General features: G+C 37.8%; 1 protein-coding gene across 1 annotated transcript; it reads left to right on the forward strand.

Annotated features, from left to right (window-relative positions):
- The first annotated feature begins 3,149 nt into the window (after positions 1–3,149).
- DNAI3 (dynein axonemal intermediate chain 3) lies at positions 3,150–26,016 on the forward strand. Its single transcript, XM_057408358.1, is given in 23 exon segments — positions 3,150–3,234; positions 3,237–3,308; positions 4,654–4,692; positions 8,218–8,399; positions 8,945–9,049; positions 9,898–10,065; positions 11,731–11,930; positions 12,205–12,321; positions 12,968–13,158; positions 14,035–14,159; positions 14,260–14,349; positions 14,788–14,868; positions 15,576–15,704; positions 17,640–17,713; positions 19,080–19,227; positions 20,000–20,087; positions 21,040–21,119; positions 21,942–22,005; positions 22,423–22,553; positions 23,213–23,417; positions 23,795–23,886; positions 25,107–25,240; positions 25,782–26,016. Coding segments are annotated over 23 exon segments (2,592 nt in total). The 5' UTR covers positions 3,150–3,164; the 3' UTR covers positions 25,789–26,016.
- The last annotated feature ends 1,166 nt before the right edge of the window (positions 26,017–27,182 follow it).

Genomic DNA, 27,182 nt, shown 5'->3' on the forward strand with positions numbered 1-27,182 from the left:
TCTCAGTCATAGAATTATGAATTTACATAAGCATTGATGGAAAAGCATAACACAACCGTACAATTCTGGACAAATATGCATATTAGAGTCCTTTCTAAATAAGTGATAGAGAAATATCCCTAAGAGGATAGGAACTAACCACAGATTAAAGAAATTATCTTTTTGTCATATCTTCAGACAGTCCTCTAATACAGACACCTTTTTTTTTCATGGTTTGTTTGGTAGGATTTGGTACTTTGTGTAAAAACTTAGGGAGTGAAAAAATACCAAAACCCTGAAGCAAGAGGTAACTTCTGAAAATACCAGCTTTTATCTTACACATTAAGAACCATTAGGATTTTTGTTCCTTTATTTCTGTTTTGAAGAGGAGGAGTGCAAAAGATTGCTTTTCAATAGGTATTTAAAGTTCTCAGTGCATGCGGGTTTCCTGCAGTGAGCACCTGTGGGTTAGTAGGTTATTTAATCCTGTATAAAACCCCAGCTTTGCATACATACTTTGTGAACAGCTATGGACTTGGTAATGCTTCCAGAGAAGTCTTAGAAGTTCTGCCTTTGCTTTCTTTGAAGGCCTTACATGTTTCCTAACCACTGACAATCATATGCCCACAGAATGACAAATGGACAGAGGCGATACGGTGTTAGGGGTATTGTAAAAGGAGATAATTACCTTGTACTTTTCTATCTATCTGCTTTCCAGCTGGTGAGGTTCTGTGTACCACAGATGGAACCGTGAACAGTCCTACCAGTTGCGCTCTTCGTTTGCAATTCTTAAACATCAATACTTTTTGTATTAACGTACGCAGTCACCAGTACTGCCCTTAGCTGCATAGTGCTGTGTGTGCCTCTACACCCGATTCTTTCAGTAAAGAGGAGGAACTGCATTTACTGGGAGACAATTTTCAAATGTTTTAACTGTTTTTATAGGTATAAGATACTTGAAGTCAGTTGAAGGAAAAGGGATGTTTTTACTTGCAAATTATTGTACTAAACATAGGCATGTGACTTATCTCAGCCCTTTGCGTTTCCTCTATTCATGTGACTTATGGTTTAGGTTACTCAGAAGAAAAAAATCAGCATTTCCAAATTGGCTTTGTTTCAGTGTATAATTAGGAAATGGTGAAATAAACCAATGTGACAGTAGCATATATGAGATGGTTCATACTGTTCTTCAACTGATTTGTAGAGTAGCTGGCCTCTCCTCCTGTCCGGGAGGACTGTCTCTTTTATCCAGAGGTGTGAAGGTTGATTTCAAATGAGTCACAGAATCCATTTATAAAATGGGTCACAATATTTTTTACATAACATGTACAAGGAGATGGATAAGAAATAGCTTTGAACTTTTATTGTTAAATAAAGGAAAATTAGCTTCTTTTAACCATCTGAATTGACACGCACTCGAAGGTAAGTGTTTCAGTACTATAAACTATGCATATTTTTCAGTGTAGAGGCTTCTTTGAAAGATTATAACTGGGAAAATATATTGAATATTAAACATGAATATATTGCCAATGTTTGTAGTGTTGTGCCTGACAAAAAGACTGGGAGAACGAGGGCAGAAAAAAACTCCTAACTTTCTTCTTTACATTCACTATACATAACTTGTGAGGGCTTTTTAATCTTCCAAAAACATCATCCCTTACAAGGCAAGAGTTTCATAATTCTGAAACATTAATCTGTTTGCCATTGGCATTATCATTACCTTTTGGAAAAAGTGTAAGATTAAATTGCTAGTTTTTCAGATGGATTAATGAAGGGGCTGTATTTGCAATAATGACTGAACAACAGAGAAATGCAGTAACATTCCATACATGGAAGCAGCTTGTCACCTGTGATCTGCATGATTCAGAACAATAGAGAAAAGAGCTTGAGGCTTTATAAGTATATTTTTCTATTTTGATTGGAGTGAAAAAGAAAAATCTATTACTGTAATAAGACTGTCAGACTCTGCTCCCATTAAAGTTAACAGCAAAATTTACCTTGAATTCTTGGGAAGTTAACACAGATCCCAAAGACAGGCTATAATCCATGACCTTTATCTTGGCCATCAATGGTCATCTCCAAGCGAAAACTCAGACTGGAAGCTAAAATTATATTGATTGCCTCTGGAGTATTTGAGAGCTGTGTTACAAAACAGAAAATGCTGTTTCTCAGTCTGGGAATGACCATCCCAAAGCCAGGATGACCACTGAAATTGCAAATTCACAGGCCATGCCGTGTTTGTTTTAATGCTTATACTGGTTTAGGCCTTTCATTGGGAAGGTCTTAAGATAGAACACTTATTTTATAAACTCACCATTGCATCTTAAAGCATCCTGACAGTAAATGTGCTGTTCACATGTGCAGGGAGACAGGCCATAGCTCCAGTAAGAGTTCATCAGAAATCGCTACATCATGAGAAAGTTCTTGATGGTGCAGCCTTTTTCTGCCTTATAAGTGTACCTGCTTTCCTCTTGTAAGTGTTAAAATTAGAATAGCATCCAAATACTGTAAGTGCTTTTTAGACATTTAAAGAATAGTTCCTCTCCCAAACCATTTACAGTCTTAAAAAACAGTGGGAACATAGAAAACAGAGGACACAAACTGAAAGTCCCATTGTCCTTATCCCCGTTGAATCCCAGCCTCAAGCTGTTCAGTAACAACATCAAACAATTCTTAATACTTCTAACAGAATCTGGACTACCTTGATTTAGTTGTCCTATCGGCTGCTGTGTGTGTACCTTCCACATGATGGTGCTGGCAGTGTATTTTGTGGTGGTGTCCTGTCTGTACTGTGAGCAGCCTGTATTGCACGTCCTCCTTTGCAATGGCCTTTTTACATTGCTGTTCTCATCTTTATTCTAGTTATTGGGAAGAAGGAGAGTAAATGAAACAAGAGTACAGAGCATTATTTCCAGCGGTGTGGTTGCTACATGCTACAATAACGCGTACAGCTTCTTTCCAAGTTTGACCTCCACAGAGCCACACTGAAAAATAAACTTGGAATAGAAAAGTTTTGGATAATCAGTGTCCATAATTAATCACCCTGGAAAGGAGCAGTATTTCCTAGTACATATATCAAAATACAGTTTATGGTTTACAGTTACAGAACATACCTTTGGCTGTGTATGAACTTATTAGTATAATGACAAACTACATAAAAGCATGGGAAAAATTCTCACTCATGCATGGTGGATCCCATTGTCTGTTTACAGTTTGTTGATGATATGTATCTTTCTCTAGAGAAATCTGAAAGATGTTACAAGCAAAGGCAAAGAAACAGAAGAAAGGTGAAAACAAAGCTAAGAAATCCCTGAAGGGAAAAGAGCCTGGTATGTAAGGTACAGAAACAATGAAACAAACAGTAATAGAGTCTCACATAAGAGCTACCATGATTATTTTGGGCCATTGAATATAAGTAAACATGAGATAAATTAGAATATGCTATTTTATATAAATGAGAGATCTACAATTAATGATTATGGTTTTGTAACCAGTATATGGAACATAACAAAGCTACATTGCAATATTTACACTTTGTCTTGGTAGTTTAGATTTAATAATTTGTGGTATCATAATAACAGTATTGAATGGGAAATTGGGAGGCTTAATACATGTTAAGTGGGGAGATTCACAAAAGCTAACAACCCAGGGAGAGAGCATCAGGCAGAGGGACGTGTCCCCAGAAGCAGGTGTTCAGGTGCTCAGGATCACACACAGGTACAATAACAGAGCTTGAAAAAATACCAAAGTCTCACAATTTAATTTCACAGTGCATTTTACTGTGGGCTTTTTTCTGAGATGTGCTGAGGTGCTATCTCACTTGTGCCACTTATAAAGCGTATATATGAATGAAGTGTAAGGCTAATGAGCCTTTGCTATATTTTTTTCTAGTGGCATGCACATTCTCAGAACAGGTGGTGATGTTCTCTTGCTTGGGTTTTATTTGGTTTGTTTCATCAATTTTTTTTTTCTGCTGTGACAGCCACCTTCCTGAAGTTGCTTTTTGCCTTTTAATCACTTTTCCCCTTCCAGCTGATTAATAGCTGCTGTGCTGCAGAGAATATTCTGCACATCACTGCTAATTTCTTCCAGTCCTACTTTGCTGTGAGATTTGCAGACCTTTTCTCAGGAGCTGAAGAAAGCCTTGCTCCAGCAGCACCCTGCTACCCAGAGCAAGCCTACCCACCTCACCACTGTCAGAGGCAACTCACGCCCACTCCTGCCTGCACACCTCTCATTTCTGCTACTGTCTGATGTTAGCAAGCCTTGCCCATTTATCTCCTCTTCACATAGTAGCTGTCCAAAGCGAGCACTATCAGGCAGCAGTGAGTGTGGTTTTCAAACATGGAAGCTGCAACGTGCACCACAAGGTGACAGATTTCTTTTGATTTCTGCCTTAGGCAGACCACCTGCTCAAAATAAAAATTAGTTTTAAATCTCCATAGTTTCAGAATATGCCAACATCTCCTTAAGATACAGACCTATTTTGAAAGGCTTCACTCATTTCTTGTGTTAAATGCAAACTGAATAGAAATTACTGTGTTTCCTCTTCACAGTTTACTTTTAAACATACATAGAGATTTTAAATATTGCCTAACAAGAAAAGGACTGTATATTTATACTTAACTTTGTTAGGAAGAAATCTCACTGGTAATGTCATGTCTTATATTTCAGATAAAAAACATGAAGTTGATCTTTCTATGGCTAGTATAGGTAAGTGCTATGATGATTGGGCTTTCAAGTAATAGTTTTGGAACACTTCAGCATTTTGAAGCTTCAGTGTTACTAAAGCCAGGGAATTAAATTGAAAGATTTTTTATGAATGATAAAATTTAGACACTATGAAGAATTGCAGCTATTACAGTAGTGATTACAGGACCACTTTCTGAGTAGCAGTAGGGGAAAAAATCTGCCATTTAAAAGTCGCAGAGATATCAAGCATTTCTTTTGCACCTCCTACATGGGTAGAACAGGTACACACACATGTGGATACGAAAATTGCTCTTTGATTAGTGTCACCGAAATGGCTAAGCTGCAGCTAATGAAAATGCGTAATAAATGATCCCTCAGATGTCAAAAGTGTTACTTTAAAAATAAATTAAAATTTGTATTTTCGGTGTTCCTGGAGAGACTTCTTTTTGTCAGCAAGAGAGAATTTTACCTCCACCTAGTGGCAAGTAAGGTTATAGCCGTAATAGCTGAACTATTGCTAAAATCTTCTTGCCGAAAGCAGGAAAATAATGCTACTGTAAGCAGTCACTGTCTGTGCATGATATCTCCTTAGCATAAGATTGGCAAGTGTTCTTTACTTCTCTGAGAGCTTCTTGGTCCTTTGTGAAGTTCTCATAGCACTAAGAGCCGCTGACTGTTACAAAAGATAGGATACAATATACCGTCAGAAAAACAATGTGAAGTCTTTGGTTAGGTGCTACATAATTTTGGGGGGAAAAGAGCATTCACTAAAAATGTTCATAATAGTAAGAATTCCAGTATCAGTCCCTTGTGTTAGGCTAAAAGATGTACGTATTTTAATTTGGATCATTAATCTGTTTTTAACCTGGACTTCCAGCAATAGAGGATTGAAGAAAATAGACTTTCTGTCCTACTCTGCTCCCTCTCGTAGTCATGTCTATTGTATTCCTGCTTAACTTTAAAGCATGCTCATATTGTTTTGTTTTACACTGAAACCTACATCTCTTTGAGAAGACAGGGGTTTTTAGCATTAGCATTTGCGGAAAGGCTGTATGCACAATTCATTTAAAAAAAATAAGCGTACAAGCTTCTTGAATAAACTCCTGGGTAGGATTTTTTATGAATAAAAAAAAAATCTAATTGCTTGGGTTTATTTTATTTGAGACTATTAGGAATAATTTTCGGAAAGAAAAGTCACCTAAGAATCAGCTAATTATGTTTATAAATTTTCTGTAGCTTCTAGCTACAGCCAGTAGCCACATCACCAACTCTGAGCACTGTGATATGTACAAATATCTTGTTCCTTTGCTCTCCTGGCCATTGTGCCCTGTGAGCCAGCTGTGTACAGAGAGGATGGAAATTACACTCTCTTTTGGTACGCAGCCCTAGGTTTCTGTCCTCTGTCCATACTATGAAATTTAATTTGCAAAAGGAAGTCTGATTTTTTTGCTTCAATATATTGAAATGTAGAGTGTATCTGTAGTGTTACGGCAGGGGAGTTGGAACTAGATGATCTTAAGGTCCTTTCCAACCCTAACTATTCTATGATTCTATGATTCTATGCTAGGGGTTGAGTCTGCTTCCTAATAACATCCTAATGAGGCCTCATGCCCTTGGCTAGGGTAACCTAGGAATCTTGCAGAACTTTTGCAGTTCCTTAAAGGCATCAAATGTTTCAAGTCACCCTGGAATAAACACTTTTTCTGAGCCTGGTCTCACAGCCAAATTAATAAGCAAAAGAATCTATGTCTTGGCCTTTTTACCTCCAGACAGTAGAAGTCAAAAAGGCAAGCACAGGGACTCCTGAAGATAAACAAGGCCTGACTTGGTCTGGTTTTATCAACAGTGAGCTTGAACCAATGACTTTCAGAGGTTTTTCCCAATCAACATCCCTCTGATTTTGTATTTTTTCAAAGCATCCACACAGAAATCTTAAAAAGCACCAAAATGCCAAAAGGAAAGTCATGCAATAGTGACCACAACTTGTGAAGAAAGTTAAATAATGGACTGTGCATGCTATAAATGGATTGTGTATTCTACAAAATTACTAGTGAATGCTAAGTAAATAATACTTGGTATAGTGCAGTGTGTACCAGAAGCATCAAGCATGTCATTAATTTTAGTGGATGACTATAGCAAAGCAGATGCAGTAGAGAAACAGTATTGAAAAATTTTAAAGAATAAATGTCAGCTTCATCAAACATTATGTATTATGTGATAGCCTTATGCAGAGATTTAGCTTCCTGAATGATAGAGATTAAGGAGAATTTACTGTTTTATCAGTCCTTGTTGGCTTGGGTTAGAAATGGCTTTTCAAAACATGCTGAGCCAGCTGGTCAATATCATCTTCTTAGATATATCAACTTCAATTTAAGGCGTACACAAAGATAAAAATACCACAGGTGCTGGGAATTAAGATAAAATATTAAATAACTCAAACTAAGAAAAGAGAATGAAACAAAGGTTATAGAAAGTATCAGCTATTATTACAAAATCCAGCCTTTTTGAGGACATAAAAATCCTATGTACTCATGTCCCTAAATCTTTTACACATCCCAGTTTATCAAAAAGATGAACATCTGATAGCCTTCTCAGACAAAATATTGTGGCCTTCATGAAGAATGCTCTTACTGTGGCAGCTAAGACAGAGCATGACTGCTAGCATGGCAGTATTGCGAAGGAAGAAAAGAGTCTCCTAGGCAGCAGAATTCAACTAGCTGGGCCTATAGTGATCTTAAACACAGCTGTTATGCAAGCTGGAGGGCAAAACATGTAATATGGGAAGAATCAGTGCTACATACGTACAGCTGACACACTTAACAAGAGGCACTGGGTATTATCTTCAGACTGAAGGTTTGCAAAGCACAGCTGACAGGTAACCTAACTGCATCCAGCCTCACTAGAAGCAATGAAGATAACACTGCCAGAGGTAGGATAAGAAATAGCTTGTTCTGAATTAGTACAAATGAACCTAATGGAGGTCATGTATGCAGAAAACAACAGCTATATATTCTCCACCAAAGGTGAAAATAAGTATCTGACTTGAATCTTAGTGACCTTGCTTTAGTCTCACTTGCTTAGTGCAAAAAAGACTCAGCTGCACTCAGAACTCAGTGAGAGGAAGATGAAAGTCCAAAATCAGAAAAACATCTTTATTTGGGAGGGCATCGAAGCCTCACCTAGATCAAACTTTGGCTTAACATGACAACATACTACAGCAAAGGATTAGACTGTATTTGTTCATGGGCTCTCTATGGCAGTTGTGTGCTTAATGTATTAAAACCACTCTATTTAATGACTTTCAGTTCTTAATGACCTGTTAATCAAGAGGAAAAAAAAACCCTTATATTAGGAATAACATATTCATCAAGTAGGAAGTGTTAGGTAGAGTGTTTTCCAAGGTTAACAAAATGAAATACAATTTTTACCCTATGCCTTCCAAAATACCAAAAACTAAGCTGAGAGATTCAAAGGCATTCTGCTAGGAAACAGTAAAGGAAGAATTATTAAAGTGCATGTTTCAAGGAATTTTGCTTTCTTTTACAGGCCCCCCAGAAATCTTTCCTTTAGTTCTCACTACACAGACCCAAGCAATCTTCAATTGCCGAGTTGATGAAGATGTCACAGAAGAAAATTGTTTCAAAATCATTAAAAAAGAGGACATCATTCAGGACCTGAAAAGAAGAGCTAAAATTTCTGATTTTTACCCTATCAAAAATGTTATCCTGGTATGTAGCTTATTTTGTTCACACTTTAAGACTTCATGCTCTCAGAGTATATGATAAGGTTTGACCTTGTTTGACTCCGTGTAAAAACACTAATGGTGTAATATCCAAAGGCTATAGGTCTTTGACTACTGTCAACTCAAGGTTTCTTATGGCTCACCATGCACAGTTTTGTTTGGTTTTTTTTAACTAACTCTAGATTATATATATGCTAAAAGTAACATAAATATTACTAGTTTTGATTCTCTGAACTGGCAGAGCTTCACATACTCTGGCCTCACCTTATTCATTGCCTATTTATTGAGAATCATTAAAACAGTTTCTTTTCAATTCTTGGTATGAAAAGGTTAGTTTGGTCCCAAAATAATTATCAGAAAATAAAATCCATCTATTCTTTTCAATTGGCACATGTAATCCTCTGTTAAGACTTAAAAGATTAACCAAAGATACTGACTTTACGCTAGTGGTAGCTTTGCCAGTCACATGCTCATGTCTGTTTTATATGTTATTTGCCTTCAGTGTTCCACTGATTGTTTTAATTAAACTAGGAATATCCAGGGGAAGAACTTTTGGTAGTTTTAGATGCAAATTTCCAGTATGGACAGAGCTTTTACCTCGTTGCTTCTGAGGAAGCCAAGGAAAACCTTCTAAAGGTAAGAAAATACAAGCATCATTCTTTCTATGAGTATTTCAGAATTTTGTCTAAAATATAAACTGATATTGTATTTGTAAGCATCTGATGTGGTTGGCATGCCAGAATGTTCCTCTAAAGGTTAATCTGATCAAAGAAAAATATGTGTATCACTGTAAAAAATGTCTTTTACACTGAGAAAGACTGAATTAAATTTTTGTATTTTACTTCAGAGAGTCACTCTAACCCCCACTGCTGCATTTTGTCATAAGCATAAATTTCCTCTGCCAAGACCCAGGTTTCTTAGCAAGACATAAAAAGAAAAGATTATATTTGGCATCTTCAAAGAGTTATACTTACTCTTCACAATATGTATGTATGTATTCTTTAAATCATACTTCAGCATGTTCTTGAGTTCTAAATAATTCTAGATACATAGATTTCCCCTTATGCTCTGCATTATAGGAGAAGGTTTATGGGTAGGTAGATTATAAAATTTTTCAACATGAGTTTGTAACTCAGCATCAGGAGAAGAAATGACTAATAGAAAAGCAAATCGCAGTTCCAGGCAGGAGGGCCTGATGTAGGAAACCACTACAAATTATTTTTATATAACAGTGATTTGCTTTCAAGACAATGGTTTCTCTTTAGTAGTTAAATATTAAATATGTAACATGTATTGGAAAATTCTAATGCACAAATGAATGAATGGGACCTAACCCAATCATACCCAGGGGCACAGAATAGCCAGACTTGCTGCATTAAGATAGAGAATGTGTGGATAAAGACTGAAAACGGTTTTTCTAGTTCATACTTACATTTCAGTAACAGTTGTGAAAAAGTACCATTTCAAACTGTTTGATGTCACAGCCTCCAGAACCTGCAGAAGAAAAACAGGAAGAAAACAAAGAAGAAGAAGAAAATACAGAAGAGACTCTAGAAATCCAACCTTACAGGCCTCCTGTCCAAAAACCTTGGGTTTCTCTTGGCAGTGAAAAGGAAGTTGAAGAAGAATCTGTTAAAGACACTGCTACAAAGGTCAGAATCCACAGATGTTAGTCAATCAAATGAATATTAAAAAAAAGTATTTTACATTCCTTAAAAACCAGTCAGGGAAAGGGAAGTTGCAATCCTAGTTTGCTTGGGCTCTTTCAAGAAGAAAAAGAGAAATATCTCAACTTTTAACAAAAACTGAAAGTGCTGCAGCTGCAGATTTTTTTTTAATTTTTTTTTTCTCTGAATTCTCTTCTATTTAAATCCTGCAAACAAGGCACGTGAGACTGCATTGGACATATCTACTTTATAAGCTGTAAATTCCAAAGTCCTGATCATCTCTGGTCAGTAACAGCTCTGCCACTTTTTGCTCAAATGACTATATGGCCAAATTACAAGTTCAGTCACTTCAATTATATTCTAAAGACCTAGTTCTATTGCCATGGAGCCCAGTGTACTCTTGTTTCATGATATGGATGGTATTTAAGAGGCATGCAATACTTTCAAGGGCTCTACCTCAGAAAAAATGTTACTGACTACAGGTATTACAGGCTGCCATTACAGAAGGACATAGAATCATAGAATCGACCAGGTTGGAAAAGACCTTTAAGATCATCAAGTCCAACTGTTCCCCAGCACTGCCAAGGCCACCACTAACCCACAGCACTGAGGGCCTCATCTGCATTGTGTGTGAACACTTCCAGGGATGGTGACTCCATCACTGCCCTGGGCAGCCTGTTCCAACGCCTGAGCACCCTTTGGGGAAGGAGTTGTTCCTAATACTTCATTAATTTCACCTTCATGTTATACTGAGAAAACTGTCCAAAAAGTAGATCCACTCAACAGCTGCCACCTAACTTGTGATGTGTGGGGTATCCCCAAGCATTTGACTGTCCATCTGTGATTTCCACTCCATACCTAAATCCCTGTTTAAGGAAACCTGGCCAAGTTTTGACAGTTCTCAGCAATTGGACATGTTGTCATTACTTAAAAAAGATGTCTGACTGTTCTACAGCTAATTCACAGTCATGAAATGCAACCCACATTCACAGTCCAAGTATTTTTGTACCCTGCTGGCAAGGTCTACTCAAAAGTATTTTCAGCCTACATTCCTTTCCAGTTCTGTGGGAGGTACTGGGAGAAAGTACCTGGCTATGTATCCAAGACAGAGTAACAATTTTCTACTGCCTGAAATCAAAAGCCTACCTCTCTTTGTGAATAGAAGTCAAACGAAATCCCTTCCTTCCTAGTTCTTGCTATAAGGAAACTCCTCACTCAGATTTTCGTGGATCCTCTTCATTGTACTTTTCTCTCCCTAAGCTGTGCAAGGGAAGGTGAAATACCTCACCCAATGTTGAGAACCGCACTAAGAGGGCAGAGCTGAAAAGCCACGTCTTGGAAGTGGAATGCAGTATTACATAGAACTGCAATCCTTTAATTTAAAGGAGCAGTTTTGATATTATGTGAACTAGAAAATATAATTCTCTTGTCCTACTAGCCAAAACATTACATAAAGGCAACTTCTTGTTTTAGAAATACAAACCAGTCTTTTACTACATATGGTATAGGTTATTTATATGAGCGTTTCAGTTTCAAAATCTAGAAATGTAAGTAAACTCAGCACAGAAATCATCAATAGAACTAATTCCTCAATTACATAAATGCTGCCACTTTCTCCTCTGCTAACTTACTGAAATACTTCTTTTCCAGATTAAGTATATGATTTCTCGAGTACGCAGGAAGTTCGGTGCACCAATTACATTTACTGATAACAATGCTTCAGACGTAAAAGACAGTTATGTTGAATGCACATCCTATCAAGACAAAACTTTCAGTATTAAAATGCTTGAAAAAGATGTAGGTGTGCAAATGGTTCCAAAAGTAAGAGAAAGTACTACTCAGACAAAATGGTAAGTGTGAGAAGATATTTATCAGCTTATTTATTAAGCTACACACTGTTTCTGATCTCAATTAAAGTTATGTAAATTAAATCAGGTCTCCTGGAGTTTCTCATACTGATTAAGAGAACAGAACTGGATGGTGTGTATCTTTCTTCTTTCACTTTTCCAAAGAGTTTCTAGAAAAAATTAATAGATTTAGCTTTCAATTTTACACATTACATGGGCTTCTGTCTTTGAAATTGTTTCTATACTTATTCACATTGAAATTATTCCAACTGGTCAGGACCTATCCAAAAAATGCAGCCACCCAGTATTTTCCTAGACAGTTGTCAGATGAAGAGAAAGAAGAGTGTCTGTCATCTGAGAAGCTGAAAGAATTTCTTACATCAGTACATTTAAGGTAAAATTACAAGCAAGAACTGCTGTTGGAATGTACCATTGGTCTGGTCAATTACTAATTGTTTCTATATACTTTTTTGGTTTGGCTTTGGTGGGGAGATATTTGTTTGTTTTGGTTTTCCTCTTGCTTACTTTTTAATACTAACAGATACTAAATTAATATTTGTTTCTATGAAAATTAACATAAAGTCTATGCAATATAGATGAATGATGGTTTAAATGGGTATTAGAACTGTTAAAGCTGATAGTGTTACACCACTAAAGCTGCAAAGCAGCTCTTTCAAACACTGCTCACTGAAGCAGAGGTGTATGCAGAAGAGCAAGGGTACTGTCCTAAAGCCCTTAGTCATGGGACAAATCCCACTTATCAGCATTTTTTGTGCAAGAATTTAACAACTGCACTGTACTTGAACAACACTAGAACTAGAGTTAAACTCTTGTAACAATTAGTTATTTATATTTAAATGGAGGAGGGTTTCCTTACAGTGATGCATCACTGAGCAATAAATACTTTTTCTTTTTTTACCACTGTGGTCATCATTTTATGTAAAACAAAAGCTGCCTCTTTACAGAAATATTTGTGATTCTACTACTGAGCAGCCACATCTGGATTATTTAAAGTGTTAACTTTTCTTTCCACAAAACAGAATGGAAATTGCACTGCAGCAAAATGAAATTATAAATCCTTTTTTTGATGACTGGAAGGCCCTAGCAGAAGACGAAAGCAGTTCTGGTGTCAAGCCAGATGTTTATCTTCAAGCGTACCAATCATTTACAGATCTGCGCTATCCCAAGGACAGAACTATTAGCTGTGTTTGCTGGCATCCAAACATTGATGGTAATGCAGTTAAAATACTGAATTGAGATTTGAATGACTTGTATTGTGAGAACTATAAAATACGCATTTTTCATAAAACTATCAACTTTTAACTTTAACACCAAAACCGGTTCAGTATGTCTGTCTCAATTGCTGATTTGAGACAAAGTGGAAAATGAGGAGGACAAATCTGTAGAATTCAGACAGGCCATACAGTCCCTCACGCTAAAACGTAGGCAAAGATCACAGGAAAGGGAAATTTCTCTCATATGAGGCTCAGTTAAGTGGGGCTCCAACTGTGCCAGGTCCTTCTTGTGGCTCTGCAAACTACTGTCTTTTTCCCCATGGCTGGTTCTTGTATGCATGCCTAATACTTCCTAGGAATGTTACAGCCATAATGGGACATGGCTCTGCTGAGTGCCAGGGAGTGTAACAAATGTCTCCTCCCTGCCATGGGTTATTGCTCTACACAGCCAAGCTTAAAGGTACAATTAAGTTCTATATAAATGTCTTAGCTGCACAGCATACTAATAGCCAATACTGCAGCCTTGCCAGAAAATTAATTCAGCTACAGAAGATTTCATTTCATGATGGGCACTAGAAGCCTGTCCCATCATTTCAGCTGCAGTATTACACCATTCAGGAGCAGTAGCAAAACCCCTGAATTTTACCATGAAGCTTAGGTTCTATGGCTCATTGCTGAATAACTTAAAGCAACAAAACCAATTTCCTCAGAGTTGATCTGTAAAGAGAGCAATATCAATTCATGGCTGGGTTTTGGGGGTCATTTTTACGTTTGTTTTTCACTGTATTCAGGAGGTACAAGTCGCTCAGAATAATTAACAGCATGTTCAAACTTGAATTGTCTCTTCTGAGAAAATTTGTTTTCTCACTCAGGGATCATAGCAGTGTCAGCAAGACAGAGGCTTTCTTATGAAGAACACATTAACCTTTCTGACAAGTCTTTGCTGCAGCAATCAGCAATACTTTTCTGGAGTGTTTCTGACCCTATCCAGCCTCAGGTATTTCATCAGCAATTTTGATATGTCAGGTGTTTAAACAACAAGAGAACAAGCAACCTGAGTGATTTGTATTTCTCAACTCTTTTGGTTTGCCTTCTAGCTACTGTTGGAGTGTCCTGAAGACATCTACTGCTTTCAGTTCAGCCCAAGCGACCCAAATGTCATTGTGGGTGGCTGCATCAATGGACAGGTGTTCATTCTCTGCCTATGAATAAAACTGGATATTCCTGTATATTTCCTTACATTATTAAAATAAGGGTGAAGAGCTGTACTCAGCATCCCTAGTAACACTTCCTGACACAGTCGTCTCAGAAATTCTCTGATCCTGCACTGAAGTTATGCATGGATACTCCACAGCTGAGCCATTACTGTACGGTCATTCTTTGTAGTACTGGAACATACGTCAAGCTGTAGAGACTCTCCTTTTTGTAGCTGTCGAGACAAGTTCAGCCTTTTACTGATAGCATGAGATGGAAGTGGCAACACTTTAAGGACTTCGATATTTTAAAGACTTCCTAAGTTCTAGTGTAGAGAGTGAATTTTCCCCAAGCCTCCATGAACTGTATGTGAAAAATACGTTCAATATAAAGGATTGAATAATTCTTAATATAGTCATTTCTCATTGCAGGTTATACTGTGGGATATTTCTGAACATGAAGTAAAGATGCAAAATACAAAACCTGATGCTGATGGAAATGAGGTAACAGCTGTTAGTATGATAAATACCTCCATTCTCAATTGTAGTACCTCTGTATGTCTGTGGGGGAAAATGTGTGACAGTACCTTGACTCAAACCAGTAGAAAATCTTTGCAGTCAGGTACTAGAAATGATAAGAAACCTGATGAGTTCATTAAATAAACCTATTATCACACTATAATTTCTACCTCATTGGCCTATCTTAATAGCTTTACTGCATTTTGTGCAGACTTAAACTTCAGACTGTTCTTTAATGAGCACCAACATGTAATCAACTGTTGCCTTATGAAGCCTATCAAAGATGTACAGCATTTGTTGCTGAATGTAATACCGAAAATTATTCTGGAAGTTTATGGACAGGAAAAAAGTAGCTCGGAAAATGAGAAGATTTCAGTGGAAGAAGACTATAAAGGGAATAAGTGGAAGAGAGACCTAAAAGCAGAGGAGGAACTAATAACCTAAGTGGATGTGCATGTGCCTGTGGAGCCACATTGGAATTCTTTTTTGAGCTTCCTATTCAAAAGCCTGTTTTGCTGTTTTCCATTTTCTTTTGTCCAAGCGGGAAAGGTAGGAAGGTATTAGACCCCTAGCAAATTCTCTAAACTGATCTGAAATCTGTGAAGCAGCATTAAAGTATGTAAAGTAACTTTTTGCCTTTGACAGGTCTACTACTGTATTTGGGAAAAATACTAAGATACTTCTTTCTAAAATATTTCTAGCCACCAGCTATGGAAGATCAGCAGAGCATCAGAGAGCCACCTCTAGTGAAACACTGTGCGGACTCTCCCATAGAGCATGCCCATAAAAAAACAGTAACAGATATAATTTGGCTGCTAAATTATTTTCAGGTGAGCTTAAAAATTTACTTTTCATGTTTTCCTAGTATGCTACCTCGGAAATCATAGTGTAAACTCAAGAGAAAATATTAAAGATTCAATTATTTGTAACAGCCTTTTTATTTCTCACTGCATTTTCTAAATATTTAATAACCTGTTACCACTTTTCCTGTTCATTGTCCTTTACAACCGTGCTGTGCTCTCAACCTGATATGAATCTTCTCATACTGGAAAAATCTCTGTAGCTTTCATTTTACTGAAAATTGTAATTCAAAATTATAATAAGCATTCCATATCTAAATTATGCTGAATTACTACTGCGAGCAATCTAGTCTGCCATGAAGAATTCAGAGAAATTATTTCAATTACCTAAATATCTAGGCACCCAAGAATGGTGCTACTGTAGTTACCTTAATTCTTCTAAGTGCTGCCTGTATACTCAAAACTTAGGTTTTCCACGATGGTTTTAATACCTACAGTATTTAGGGTATATGTAGTTAAAGGGTCCAATGCTATTACAGGAGTATTGGATGCTCATTTACTACCAAAGTACTGCAAATGATTGCCCAAATTAATTCCAAATGCAAATGTAGGCAAATGCAAAATAATGGCAGTGGAAAAGCAGGCCAAGAGGAAGAAAACTGAGATCTTTAAAAGGTTTATGCAAATGAACATATCAATATTTTTTAAAAACAAATTTTAAGACTTCATAGATCCTGCAGTCCTTAGCAACATTACTAGAAGAGTGAGGGAAAGGGTGCACATGTATCATAAGAAGAAAACTGATACAATTATGCTACAGTAGTACCCAGGGGTACAAATCAGTACCAGATGTAAAACATGAAGAAAGGGATTGGATAGCAGAATGCCGTGTGTTTCTTGTTCCTTGGGTGGGTTGTTTCTTTCTTCCTAGGTTTAGCGTCAGAAAGCTGTTTTCATGTTCATCTGGAATAAAAGATGCAGGAAGTCCCTGCTTGGTAAATAATACTGACAAAGGAATCACTTAGTCAATATTTAGCAACATGTACTGGAACATTTTGTTATATAAACATGGAATGCGTGTCAGCCTTTGCACAGCATTGCAGTTTTTATGGCACAGTTCCCAAAAATTGCAGTTTATTATTAGGTATCAATGAAAAAGTATTAAAGTTATATCTAGAACCTAATTCAGCTTTGCATGGTTGTGAGACTACCATTTTGACTCCAGCAGGCAACTCATGAAGGGAAAACAGTGTAGCTGAAACTTTGCCACGTGGTTGATAAATACAGTTTTAGCCACAATATATGTTTTTTATATACTAGAAATTGTATTTGATAATGGCACAGCATATAATCATTTGTGTGTCTGTGTGTCCAACACCTTTCCTTTATTTTTCTGAATAAATTAAGTCTGGTATAAACCAATGACTACTTGGTAAATGATAAGTACTATAAAACCTGCAGAATCCCACATGTACAAACTAAACTATTAATAATTAACACTTGAAGGCACCATTCCTATCTCACAGTATGGTCTAGCTGAGTGACAATTTGAGATGACCCATGGTGTAAACTTGGCAAAGAGGTATCACTCCCAGTACATTTTGCTGCTTGAGATAAATTTCTCAATGATTTGCTCTTTGGTTAAGATGGATGAAAAAAACATTACAAATATGGCAACCTAAGGAGGGCCTGACTTGCAGTGGTGCCAGCACGTATTTATCCTGCTGAATGAATTTATTAATTTAGGTGTTCCGCAGGCAAAGCTGCTCTCAGTTCACTGTAAGTACGTTTGTAAAATAGCTTGACTTTACAATTTAATAACTCCTGATTTTCAAACCTTGCCCAAGCAGAAATACTGACTTAATTTCTAGAAGTCACATTTTATGTATGGAAGTACTTAGAAGAATATGATTTTTGTCTCTAATAATCTTCTCACCCTGTAATTATTATTACTGTTATTTTTAGGACAACCAAATGAGCGCTGATTCTGAAAACAGAGCTGAAATTCCCGTGCAGTTTGCAACCTGCTCCCCTGATTGGTATATATAATACATACTCTACATGATGTCTTCCAGTTTCCTTTGGAAAGCTATATGGAGCATACTCCATGATTTAACTAGCACACTTCTGGATTCCTATCAGCCTATCCTGAATACTGAAATTCTGTATGCAGAAGACAAGCCCATAAAGTTTTTGGCCAGCTAAGCCCTTTACAGTAATGGCATTAAGGGTTCATTAACTGAAAAAAAGAAATCAGAAGTATACATTAATATTCTGTGTATAGCTTAGAAAGAGTGCTGATCATACATGCATTGGCCTGGAGAGCCACACCTCCAGACATACATTGATTATGTGACTTGGACAAAAAGCTGTTAAAGATTTTGAGGCCACAGAAACACTGTAAGCTATACTTAGACTTGAAGTATTAGCGGGCAAAACTATTTTGTATGAATCACCTCTTTTGTAAAATTAATAGTCATGATGATTACAACCAAATATTATCCTGTGTGAAAGACCGGAAAGGGGAGAATGCAAAATGTGGAAATAAATGTTTAGCTTTCATGATGGCAAAACACTTAAGACTTCAAGGCTGCATAGCTGGGCTCAGTCATGTATTTGCTAGTTACAAAAGGAGGGTCAGAGAGAGCAAAATTTGGTAATGATACAAAGTTTAATCAAATGAAGAGCTGACTTCAAAGAATTAACTTAGAAGAATGACTGTAAATATGGCTGTTAACAAGTTTGCAATGTAATGCAAGTAATGAACATGGAAGAAATTTAAACTACCCACACACCAGGGCTCCAAATTAAGAATATCTGGCTAAATTAAGAGCAGGGAAATCACTGTACTGGCAAGAACAAGCCTTGAAGAGCACAGGTCCCTGAACAACTCCTGTTAGGAAAGGTAAAGAGATGTCAGCAATGAGGAAAATTATCTGTAAATTAATGTCCAGAGTAGAGCAACAGGAACAATCAGAGGGCTGAAAACTCCAACGAGATGACAGATTCAAGTGAGTGGGACCATTTGCCTTGAATGTCAGCAAATAAATTGTGACTTGCAAGAATTGGGAATGAGGTTCAATTTGTTTTACTAGATGACCTACTGCAGAGCTCCATCCAGTTCTCTCAGCCTCCAGTAACTTCGCCCAGTAACTTTCCATAGCAAACTGTATGAAAGCTGTCTAGCTGCTTTAGTATAGTTAACAACTGATGAAATGGTGTATAAAGGAAAACATGCCATCATTAACAAAAGAAGCAGCTAGGTATCTAGCATTTGTCTGCTTTTCAGAATCTCTATGTAAAGTTTGAACATGAAAGGCCGAAAAAAGCAACTTTAAAATGATAGGAAACTGCATCTGACTTTGAAACAAAACCAGGAAATAACATTATACGATCATTTTGCAGCTCAGTATTATTTTGGGATATTCCAGACACCAAACTTTCTGAACAACCTTTATCTAAGAAAATAACAGAGATGAACACATTTTATAAACCCCAAGGTGGTCCAGATACTTCTAAGCATCTAGATCTCTCCTGGAAACCTCTCATAAAGGTACTGTACATAAATATAGAACAGAAGGATTAAGCCAAACTGTAGATATGGCCAGAACTCCATAGCAATGTATTCTTTTGCTTCCCAACTCTAGTTTTTCCAGCAAATTGTGACTTCCTTGTGAATTTCCTTCTAATCACGAAATGAAAGACTTTAACGTTCCTCTGAAATTTCAATAAAATGCATTTTGAAAAGCTAACTCGCAAGAAAGAGCATGGCTGCCTCCTCAAAAAAAGTAATTGCATTAATAGTGTAAGTTCCTGTCAGCCTTTTCAACAGCTGTGCTATCTCAGCGGGTCCCAAGTGTGTCCCAAACTGTGAAACATGGTCATTGTCAACAGAACCATAATTACTTGCAAGCCAACAGTCAGTCTGATGAAAGTGGCCATAACAGTTTGTGAAAAAAAGTGAGGCTGAAAATAATGTTAGGTTAAATATATATATTATATAAATATATATCTATTGGACCTGCTGACCTGTGCTGCTTAGAATAGCTGTAGCTGGTACAGTTGTTGAATAAGCATGACCACTGGAGCTGGTTTGTTGGTTTCTTTTTTCTAGAAACATAGTAAAAAACTTACAGGAAAGGATAACACAAGAGAAACCACAGGTTTGTGTTTTCCTTGTGCTTGCATGTGAGGCAGCAAATCCTGTTTGTGGAATATTACAAACACATGGCAAACTGAAAAGTTCTGTTCCAGCAGTAAGCCATTTAGTCTTGTACCTCAAAGATCTGACAAAGTGAGCTAGCAAATGCATTTTTTCTGAACAGATAAACCTGCACAAAAGTGGCATCAACCAAGAGTATGGTTCCACCAGGATTATTTTAAGGGCACTGCACTGCAATTTCAAAAGCTCAGGTAATATTCTGATTACACCTTATTGGAGAAAATGTTTTTAAAAAACTTGTATTTCAGTATATACATAATGAAAGCTGAGCGACACAATGTTGTATGGCTAAAGGCATCTGGGGAGAAACGTTTCTGAAATATACTGGTATTCAAACTGCAGCATACATGTATTAACGACAGTGATATCTCTTTGTACTGAATACGGGAACAACAGTTCTGTATCCAAGGTAGCTTGGTCAGGTTTCACTTGCTGATACAAGTCCCCTACCCAGCCTCTTTATCCCTGAGACACTATGTCCTTTTCAGCCCTTATAGAATACTATTTTTAGAAAAATAATCCTAGAGTAACAGTATATATTGTAGGTATTTCTGCAGTGCTTTGGACAGAGGTATCACTCTTCAGAACTTCATGTTCTATAGTAAATCGGTTCTTATTATGTTACTTTGTGGTAGTGACACATTTCTAATCCCTCTGTAGAGCTGGCAAGCTAACATACAGGTAGCCTAAGAGTCGAACTACCTGAGAGAGTGATTGCAAATGCCTTTCTGGCAGCTGAGTTGCTCTGGCATAGTTGCACACTGTTCCTCCACGGACTGCAGGAAGCAGGCTGTGCCATTCCCTGGATCAGAAATGTTAGCTCCTGGCTGCAGCAGCTAAGGGGGATGTATAAGGGCAGTTCCCATGGAGACACTGATGCTGTGTAAAGTTGATGAAGAACAGAATGGTGCTACCCTAAGTAGTTTGTGTATGGGAAGTACTAACTGCAGAGCAGCTGCAGCAACGGGTAGATGCCACCTGGAAACAATTAACCTACAGAATCGGTGATTTACTTGGCAGTCTTTCCTAATTTCTCTTCTTGAAATTCCCCTTAGCAATGAACTACCTTTATAAGACAAAGGATTTTCTTTGTCTAACAAATTCCAGTGTACAATAAATAGATGTATCCATTCTGTTTCCCAGAGAGGGTGTCTGCCAGAGAGATGAGCAGAAGTCTGAAAGGGATAAAGGATATCTCCACTGATTTTTTTGTTGGAACTGAAGTAAGTGAAAATAATAGATTACTAATGAAAAATGTTCATCCAAGATACACAAAAGACTGAACAATTAAGTAACAGAGTTTTTACAAATTTTTGGACTTGCATGTTTCCTTCAGGCGTTCACTAAAAAGATCTTTCTAGGCATGCCACATTTTACTCCCATTTTCATCCATTTATCTACATGAATAAAAAATAATAATAACCCCAATATTTGGTAGACTGTGAACTCTGACTTCAAGGACAGAACTAGAAGACATTTCCAAGACATATCAAGCTTAACTACCTGCTATCAGGAACCAAACATTATTTCAGAACCTGTAAGATTAGTGATATTTTTTTTCTCAGTGTTTCCCCAAATGCCAGATGCAAGCATTTATACTACAGTTTTCCCCATAACTTATTTCTACTTTGGGAAGTCCCAGCTATTCAGAGCCCTCTACCTACCCACCGTACCTAAAATTCCAAATTCTTTCCCACCTTTGAGTTCATATGGAATTGAAAATTTGGCTTGTAGCTACCTTTTTGCTTCTGATCACCTTTTACCCAAATACTGGAGCAATGCATGAACCAAGCAGCTAATTCTGCAGCAAGAACTGCCTACATACACCATGGTAATTAAAGCTGTTTTGGCAATAGGTAACTGGAAAATGGTGTCCAAAATTTTAGTGCTTTTTCATTCACTCACTGCAAGTCTAAGTTTTATTTGCTCAGAACATATTTAATGATGGTTATAATTAAGTATAGTCACAGCTTAAAAACAAGTCACTTTGATATAAGCCACCAAATGCCAACGTTAGCATTTACTTGATTTTTCTGGCATCACAGGATGGAGAAATTGTTTATTCTGACTGGAAAATTGAAATCGAGAATGACCTCCCAATACCAGTTAGTAAGTTCAAGTTTCTCAATATGTGTTTAACTCTTAATATATTGCCAGCTTTAAAATATTTGCACCTATACTCTGTCATTTTAATGTTCTTGCTCATCCGCTATAATAGTCTGTCTCCCTGATGACACCAGGATTTAGCATTACACCTCGAAAGTGTGAGCAGTTTAGCTGTCATGACAAAATAGCAAAAGCCCTCTCCAGTAGCATATGTGCATCGCTATGTACTCATTGGCACAAATCATTCAGGTGACTAGATTTGCAGCAATTACATTTCCTATACCTTGTCAGCAAAAAAGTGAGGCTAGGATCTTTGAAACGTGTGCTGGATCCTGCACTTGTTTCCCACCATGTAACTCCCATTGTGAAGATGGTCACTAAAGCGCTAGTTACAAGCAACTGCCTTTTTCATTCCACTAGATCAGAAGCACACTCAGAAATACACTGTCCACACTGAAAGCATCAACACTCTTCAGAGATCTCCGTTTTTTAAAGACATCATTCTAAGCATTGGAGGACAGAAGTTTGCCATTTGGAAAGAAGAGGTTACAGTAAGTTTCCTTTAACACAGCTGAAACATAATTAGATGACGGAACCATAATAGCCTCAGAAACTGTATTTTCAGAAATGTTTGTATGTCACAAAGCTTCACAGTTAGAATTAAATTGGGTATAAGAAATGCTTTTTTCTTCACATCAGAAAACGATTTTAGAAATAGCATTGTAAGCTTGCCTTTTACAGAAAATAAATGAAGTGACCTTCTTTCATTCCAACCTTGTAAAAACTGTAGCTTCTCAACCAATTATTTCTGCTCCTAGGAAAAGAGAAGAATAAAGGCAATGTGTGCTAAATGAGTTTGAAGAACTCATTTAGGACACAGCCTTTTAACTATGTGAAGACAGAGCAACATGGATGTTTTTACAGTTCTCCTCATGTGCTACATGTGGCAAAATCTCAAGAGCATAGATTTTAAGAGTGGACAGATTATAAACAGACTACCTTAATAGACTGCAAGTGAGATATGAGGTTTTTTACTTCCCCACAATTTTCTTTATCTGCAGACAGTGATACCAATTTTACCATTGATACAATTTTTGTAATAGGATCATTTAAATTGTGAATGTTCTTAAACAATAGGAGAATTAAAGTAGTGAATAGATAGTACTGGTTTACTCTTGGGTTTATCTTTTATTTGTTTAAAAAATTCAAGTATGGAGCGATCCTTCAGTCAAGCTGCTCTTCAGGAAGATACACTACGGGACGATGGTCCTTAACAAGACCAGGAGTTTTCTTCATTGGCAGAGATGATGGAAATGTAGATATTTGGGACTTACTGAAGAAAACTCATGAGCCATCTTATTTCCAGAACATCTCTGAATCAAAGATCACTTTCATCAGCCCCTGGATTGCCTCATGTATGTTGATGGTGATGGCACTTTACTGAGCCACCCTGTTTGCATAACAGCCCATGACTCCAAGGCACAGTAATCTTGCTGCAGATGATCTTCTATAATTGATAAGTACATACTTCCTCTAACACTGCATTGTATGTATAAAAAAGGCATACATCAGTATGCACTATCACAGTATAAAACAACTGAAAAAAAAAATTAAAGTATAAACCTTAAAGGGAAATTCATTTGTTAAGAAAATGAGAGAGCAATAAGGCTGCCTTTTTGCTGCAGAGAACAATAAACCAAAAAGACCACAACAAGAATGAACCCTGTGTTTGGAGGTATGTGTTACTGTTGGAATTTACATTGCTTATATGTTTTTGTGAAATATCTTTCAGCAAAGCAGCACTTTTTAGCGGTGTCTGATGATCTTGGAGTACTGCATATTTTGGAAATCTGTCAGGCACTAAGTGACCCCTTGATGAATGAGGTTGGTAAGAATTTTTATTCATCTCTGTGACACTTTATCCTGAAAATTCCACCACAGAAACAAGTCTGCCCAGAAAAACTTCCCTTCAAATGGATGGCAATAATCTGAGATCAGTACGGCCATATTCTCCAAGGATCACCTGTAGCAAAGCTGGCTTTGCACAGAGCTCACATAAGAAGCACCTAAAGGAAACCTGGGTGGCAACTGGCAGAACTCCAGTTCTGCTCCAACCTGGCTATATGGAAACACAGTGAAGAGTTCAGCATTTTTTGCCACATGCATAAAATGACACCTATCTTTCATGCATTAAATCAATGCTATATAGGGCACTTATGTTATACTTTTTTATTTTTACACCTTCTTGTCCACATTTGTATCTTTTTTTTTCCTATAAATTTGGTAACTTTGATTTACATGTGTGAGCGTCTGGTTCTAGCTTAGTTAAAGCACATTTAGCCAACTGTTACTAACATCACCTAACATTCATTCTGTTTTGGAATAAGGACTACCTGTACCAGAGGACCATGGGAACAATGAAAACAATATTAATTTCTTTTTATTTCCACATAATTTTCAGGTTTTCTCCCCCCCCCGCCAAAGATCAAGCTACTGTTTTAATCTCATCCAGTCTATCAGTCTTGCCTGCTAGCTAGTCTGATATTTTTACATCACAAGATCTTCTTCCCATCCTATCCCAGTTTTAAGTTATGTATGCACTTACATAGTTTATAAACATCCCATAAAGGTTTGCTGTTTGCAGAACCACAGTATGTAGCAATGTAGCACCAGGTCAGCAGCCTCATTTTAGTAAAATTAACTTTCTCCAAAGCAAGGTAGGCCCTAACCAAGTGCCATAATGTGAGGAAACACATTGCTTCTGCCCAACTTATGTATGTTTTAGAGCTACACTATTTAAGGCACAGAATTATTAACCCAGGAGCAGTCACTAATATTTAGATTATATTGGTTTAGTTATTTCAGTGCAGGTTCCTGAAGCCTGATCTACTGAGAATCAGTGTAATAAAAATTATTTAACTCCATGCATATATATATCAAAATCAACTGCTTTCAATGCACATCTTTATATTGCTTTGCTGCAAATTATTTGGATAAACAGATAACTATACTCCCAATATAGATAACCTAATACAGTTCAGATCATCAGCAATAGTTCTGTGTCTTTGGGTGTGTAATGACCCTTTTTTGTCATTTTTTAATAGCATGACAGCATTCTTGATTATTTTGAAAGAGAAGTCAAATATCTGAAGTACTGTGAACAAGAGTTTCGAGAGTATCAAGACCTTCAAGCCAAAACAGAACAGAAATCCATCTGGAAGCACAAAGGAAGAAAACAGTACGTTACACTTGGAACTAAGATAACTTTGTTTCTTTGGGTCTTTAAAATACACACCTGTTTCACCAGGCAGGATTTTCTGTAGTATTTTAAAAAATCAGGATGGACATAATCAAAATAGCTTAGCAGCTCCTTATTTCATATTTGCAAATCTAAGGAGTGGAATAGATGGTCCTAGTTCAAGTGAGTTCAGCTCCTGGTCAAGTGAAACTCCTACAAGAGAATTAGAGCCTACAGATATTTAACAACTATGAATTTGCTTTTCTTTTAACATCAGTTATTATATCTAAAAGTTAATAGATAAACCTTGCTTCTTCAAGCCTTCCATTCTTTATTCACTCAAGGGTTTTGCCTATCCATTCTTTGGTAAATGGTGTAATAATACCAACTAATCCGTCAAGGAAATGACAATTCAGTTAATGCAGCCCTAGGTGACATCTATTTTCATTAACTTGTGTTAGCACTGATACTATCCACTGGAAAGCAATGGGGTTGCGTACAAGTTTCAAAGCTTATTGCCTGGTATGTGTTTTTCCTTCAGAGTATGACTACATAAAACAGAAGAGATGAAGGAACAAAAAAATGCAGACTATATGTGTTTCTGGACTTGAAGCAGATACTACTGGATTTAGGACTAGAAAAGGGGCAAGAAATGCTTTCATCATCAGATGCTTAGAGCCCATTTGGAACCAGCCAGCTTTTTATTTCATGACCTCTTTATTGCACCAGAAGATGTTCGGCTTCAGAAATAAAGCATTTTGCAGTTATACTAATGACGTGGTTACAGAACAACTATTCTTGGCACACTTGTTCCACTGTCATTAATACTGTTATATTGTATGTTCTGTCTGTTTAATAATAGTTTTCAAAGTTCTGGGTCTGTCGGGACTCTAATAAGCTGTAAAAATCTTAAATACAACTCAGCTGTTGTATTTAACATTACCACATGCCATATCCACCCCTTCAGTCTACGTCCACCTCCACCTGCTCCCACCAGAAGGGAAGACGTTTTCTACTGCAGGAGCTACATTCACATAGGCCACCAAAATTCTGCTACTCGGCTCCTGCAAGTTCCTCCTCCCTCCTCCCCGAAGTATTCACTCCTTTTGAAGACTTAGGGGCTTTAGGGTTTTGTTGGGGGTTTGTTCGGGTTTGAGGGTTTTTGATATGTCCAAGACATTTTCTGCTCTCTGGAGCTACGGTGGGCGAAAGCACTCTAGAGCAAAGAGCACTTACCTGCGGCTTCTGCAGCCCACGTCCCTGAGCTGCCGTTGCAGTGGGAAGGGGAGGCAGGCAGGCACACAGATACCCCAGATGACCACAGCGATCACAGTACTAACCGCTTCTTCGTTGCCCGCGCCCTAACCCCCGCGGATCGGATCAGCCCAGCCCACCTCCAGCCCTACTTCGTGTCCCGTCTCCGCCCCACTCAGAGCACGCACGGAAGATCCTGCGGGGCGGATCGTGCCCAACGGCTGCCGGGATTCTCCCAGTGAGAGACTGAACGGGTATTTTTGAGGGCATCTGGTAACCCTCTGAGGAGGGGTCCGAGGTGGCCGGGATCTCCTGGGGCGGACATCGGTACTCCCGGCAGCCCTCTCTCATACACTGCTGGGATGCACGCAGCAGTTTGTCCCCTCTCCGGTAGCTCCGACACTCCTTTCACTGTAACAGTGGCCGGTGCTTCTCGCTCCTGGGCTCTATCCCCAGCCCGAGAAGCCACTCAGAAGGTTATTACGAGATCGCCCACCGCCCGTTGATCAGGACCCCAAAACCCGCTCACTTCTTCGCCACTGAGCAGTACCCGACCTCCCCTGTCAGAGCTCCTCCACAGATGCCCCGTTCCGGTTTCGCCCGGCTTGCGCAAAAACTGGGTGTGCAACCCCTGAGCTGAGGTCTGAGCAGGAGCCTGCGGACCGTGGTTCGAGGGTTCCCGTGCACA

This window comes from Pezoporus wallicus, unplaced genomic scaffold (genome assembly GCF_028554395.1).
Source record: "Pezoporus wallicus isolate ANWC-B61680 ecotype Strahan unplaced genomic scaffold, APGP_CSIRO_Pwel_v1 contig_4238, whole genome shotgun sequence".
In the NCBI taxonomy this organism is placed as follows: domain Eukaryota; kingdom Metazoa; phylum Chordata; class Aves; order Psittaciformes; family Psittacidae; genus Pezoporus; species Pezoporus wallicus.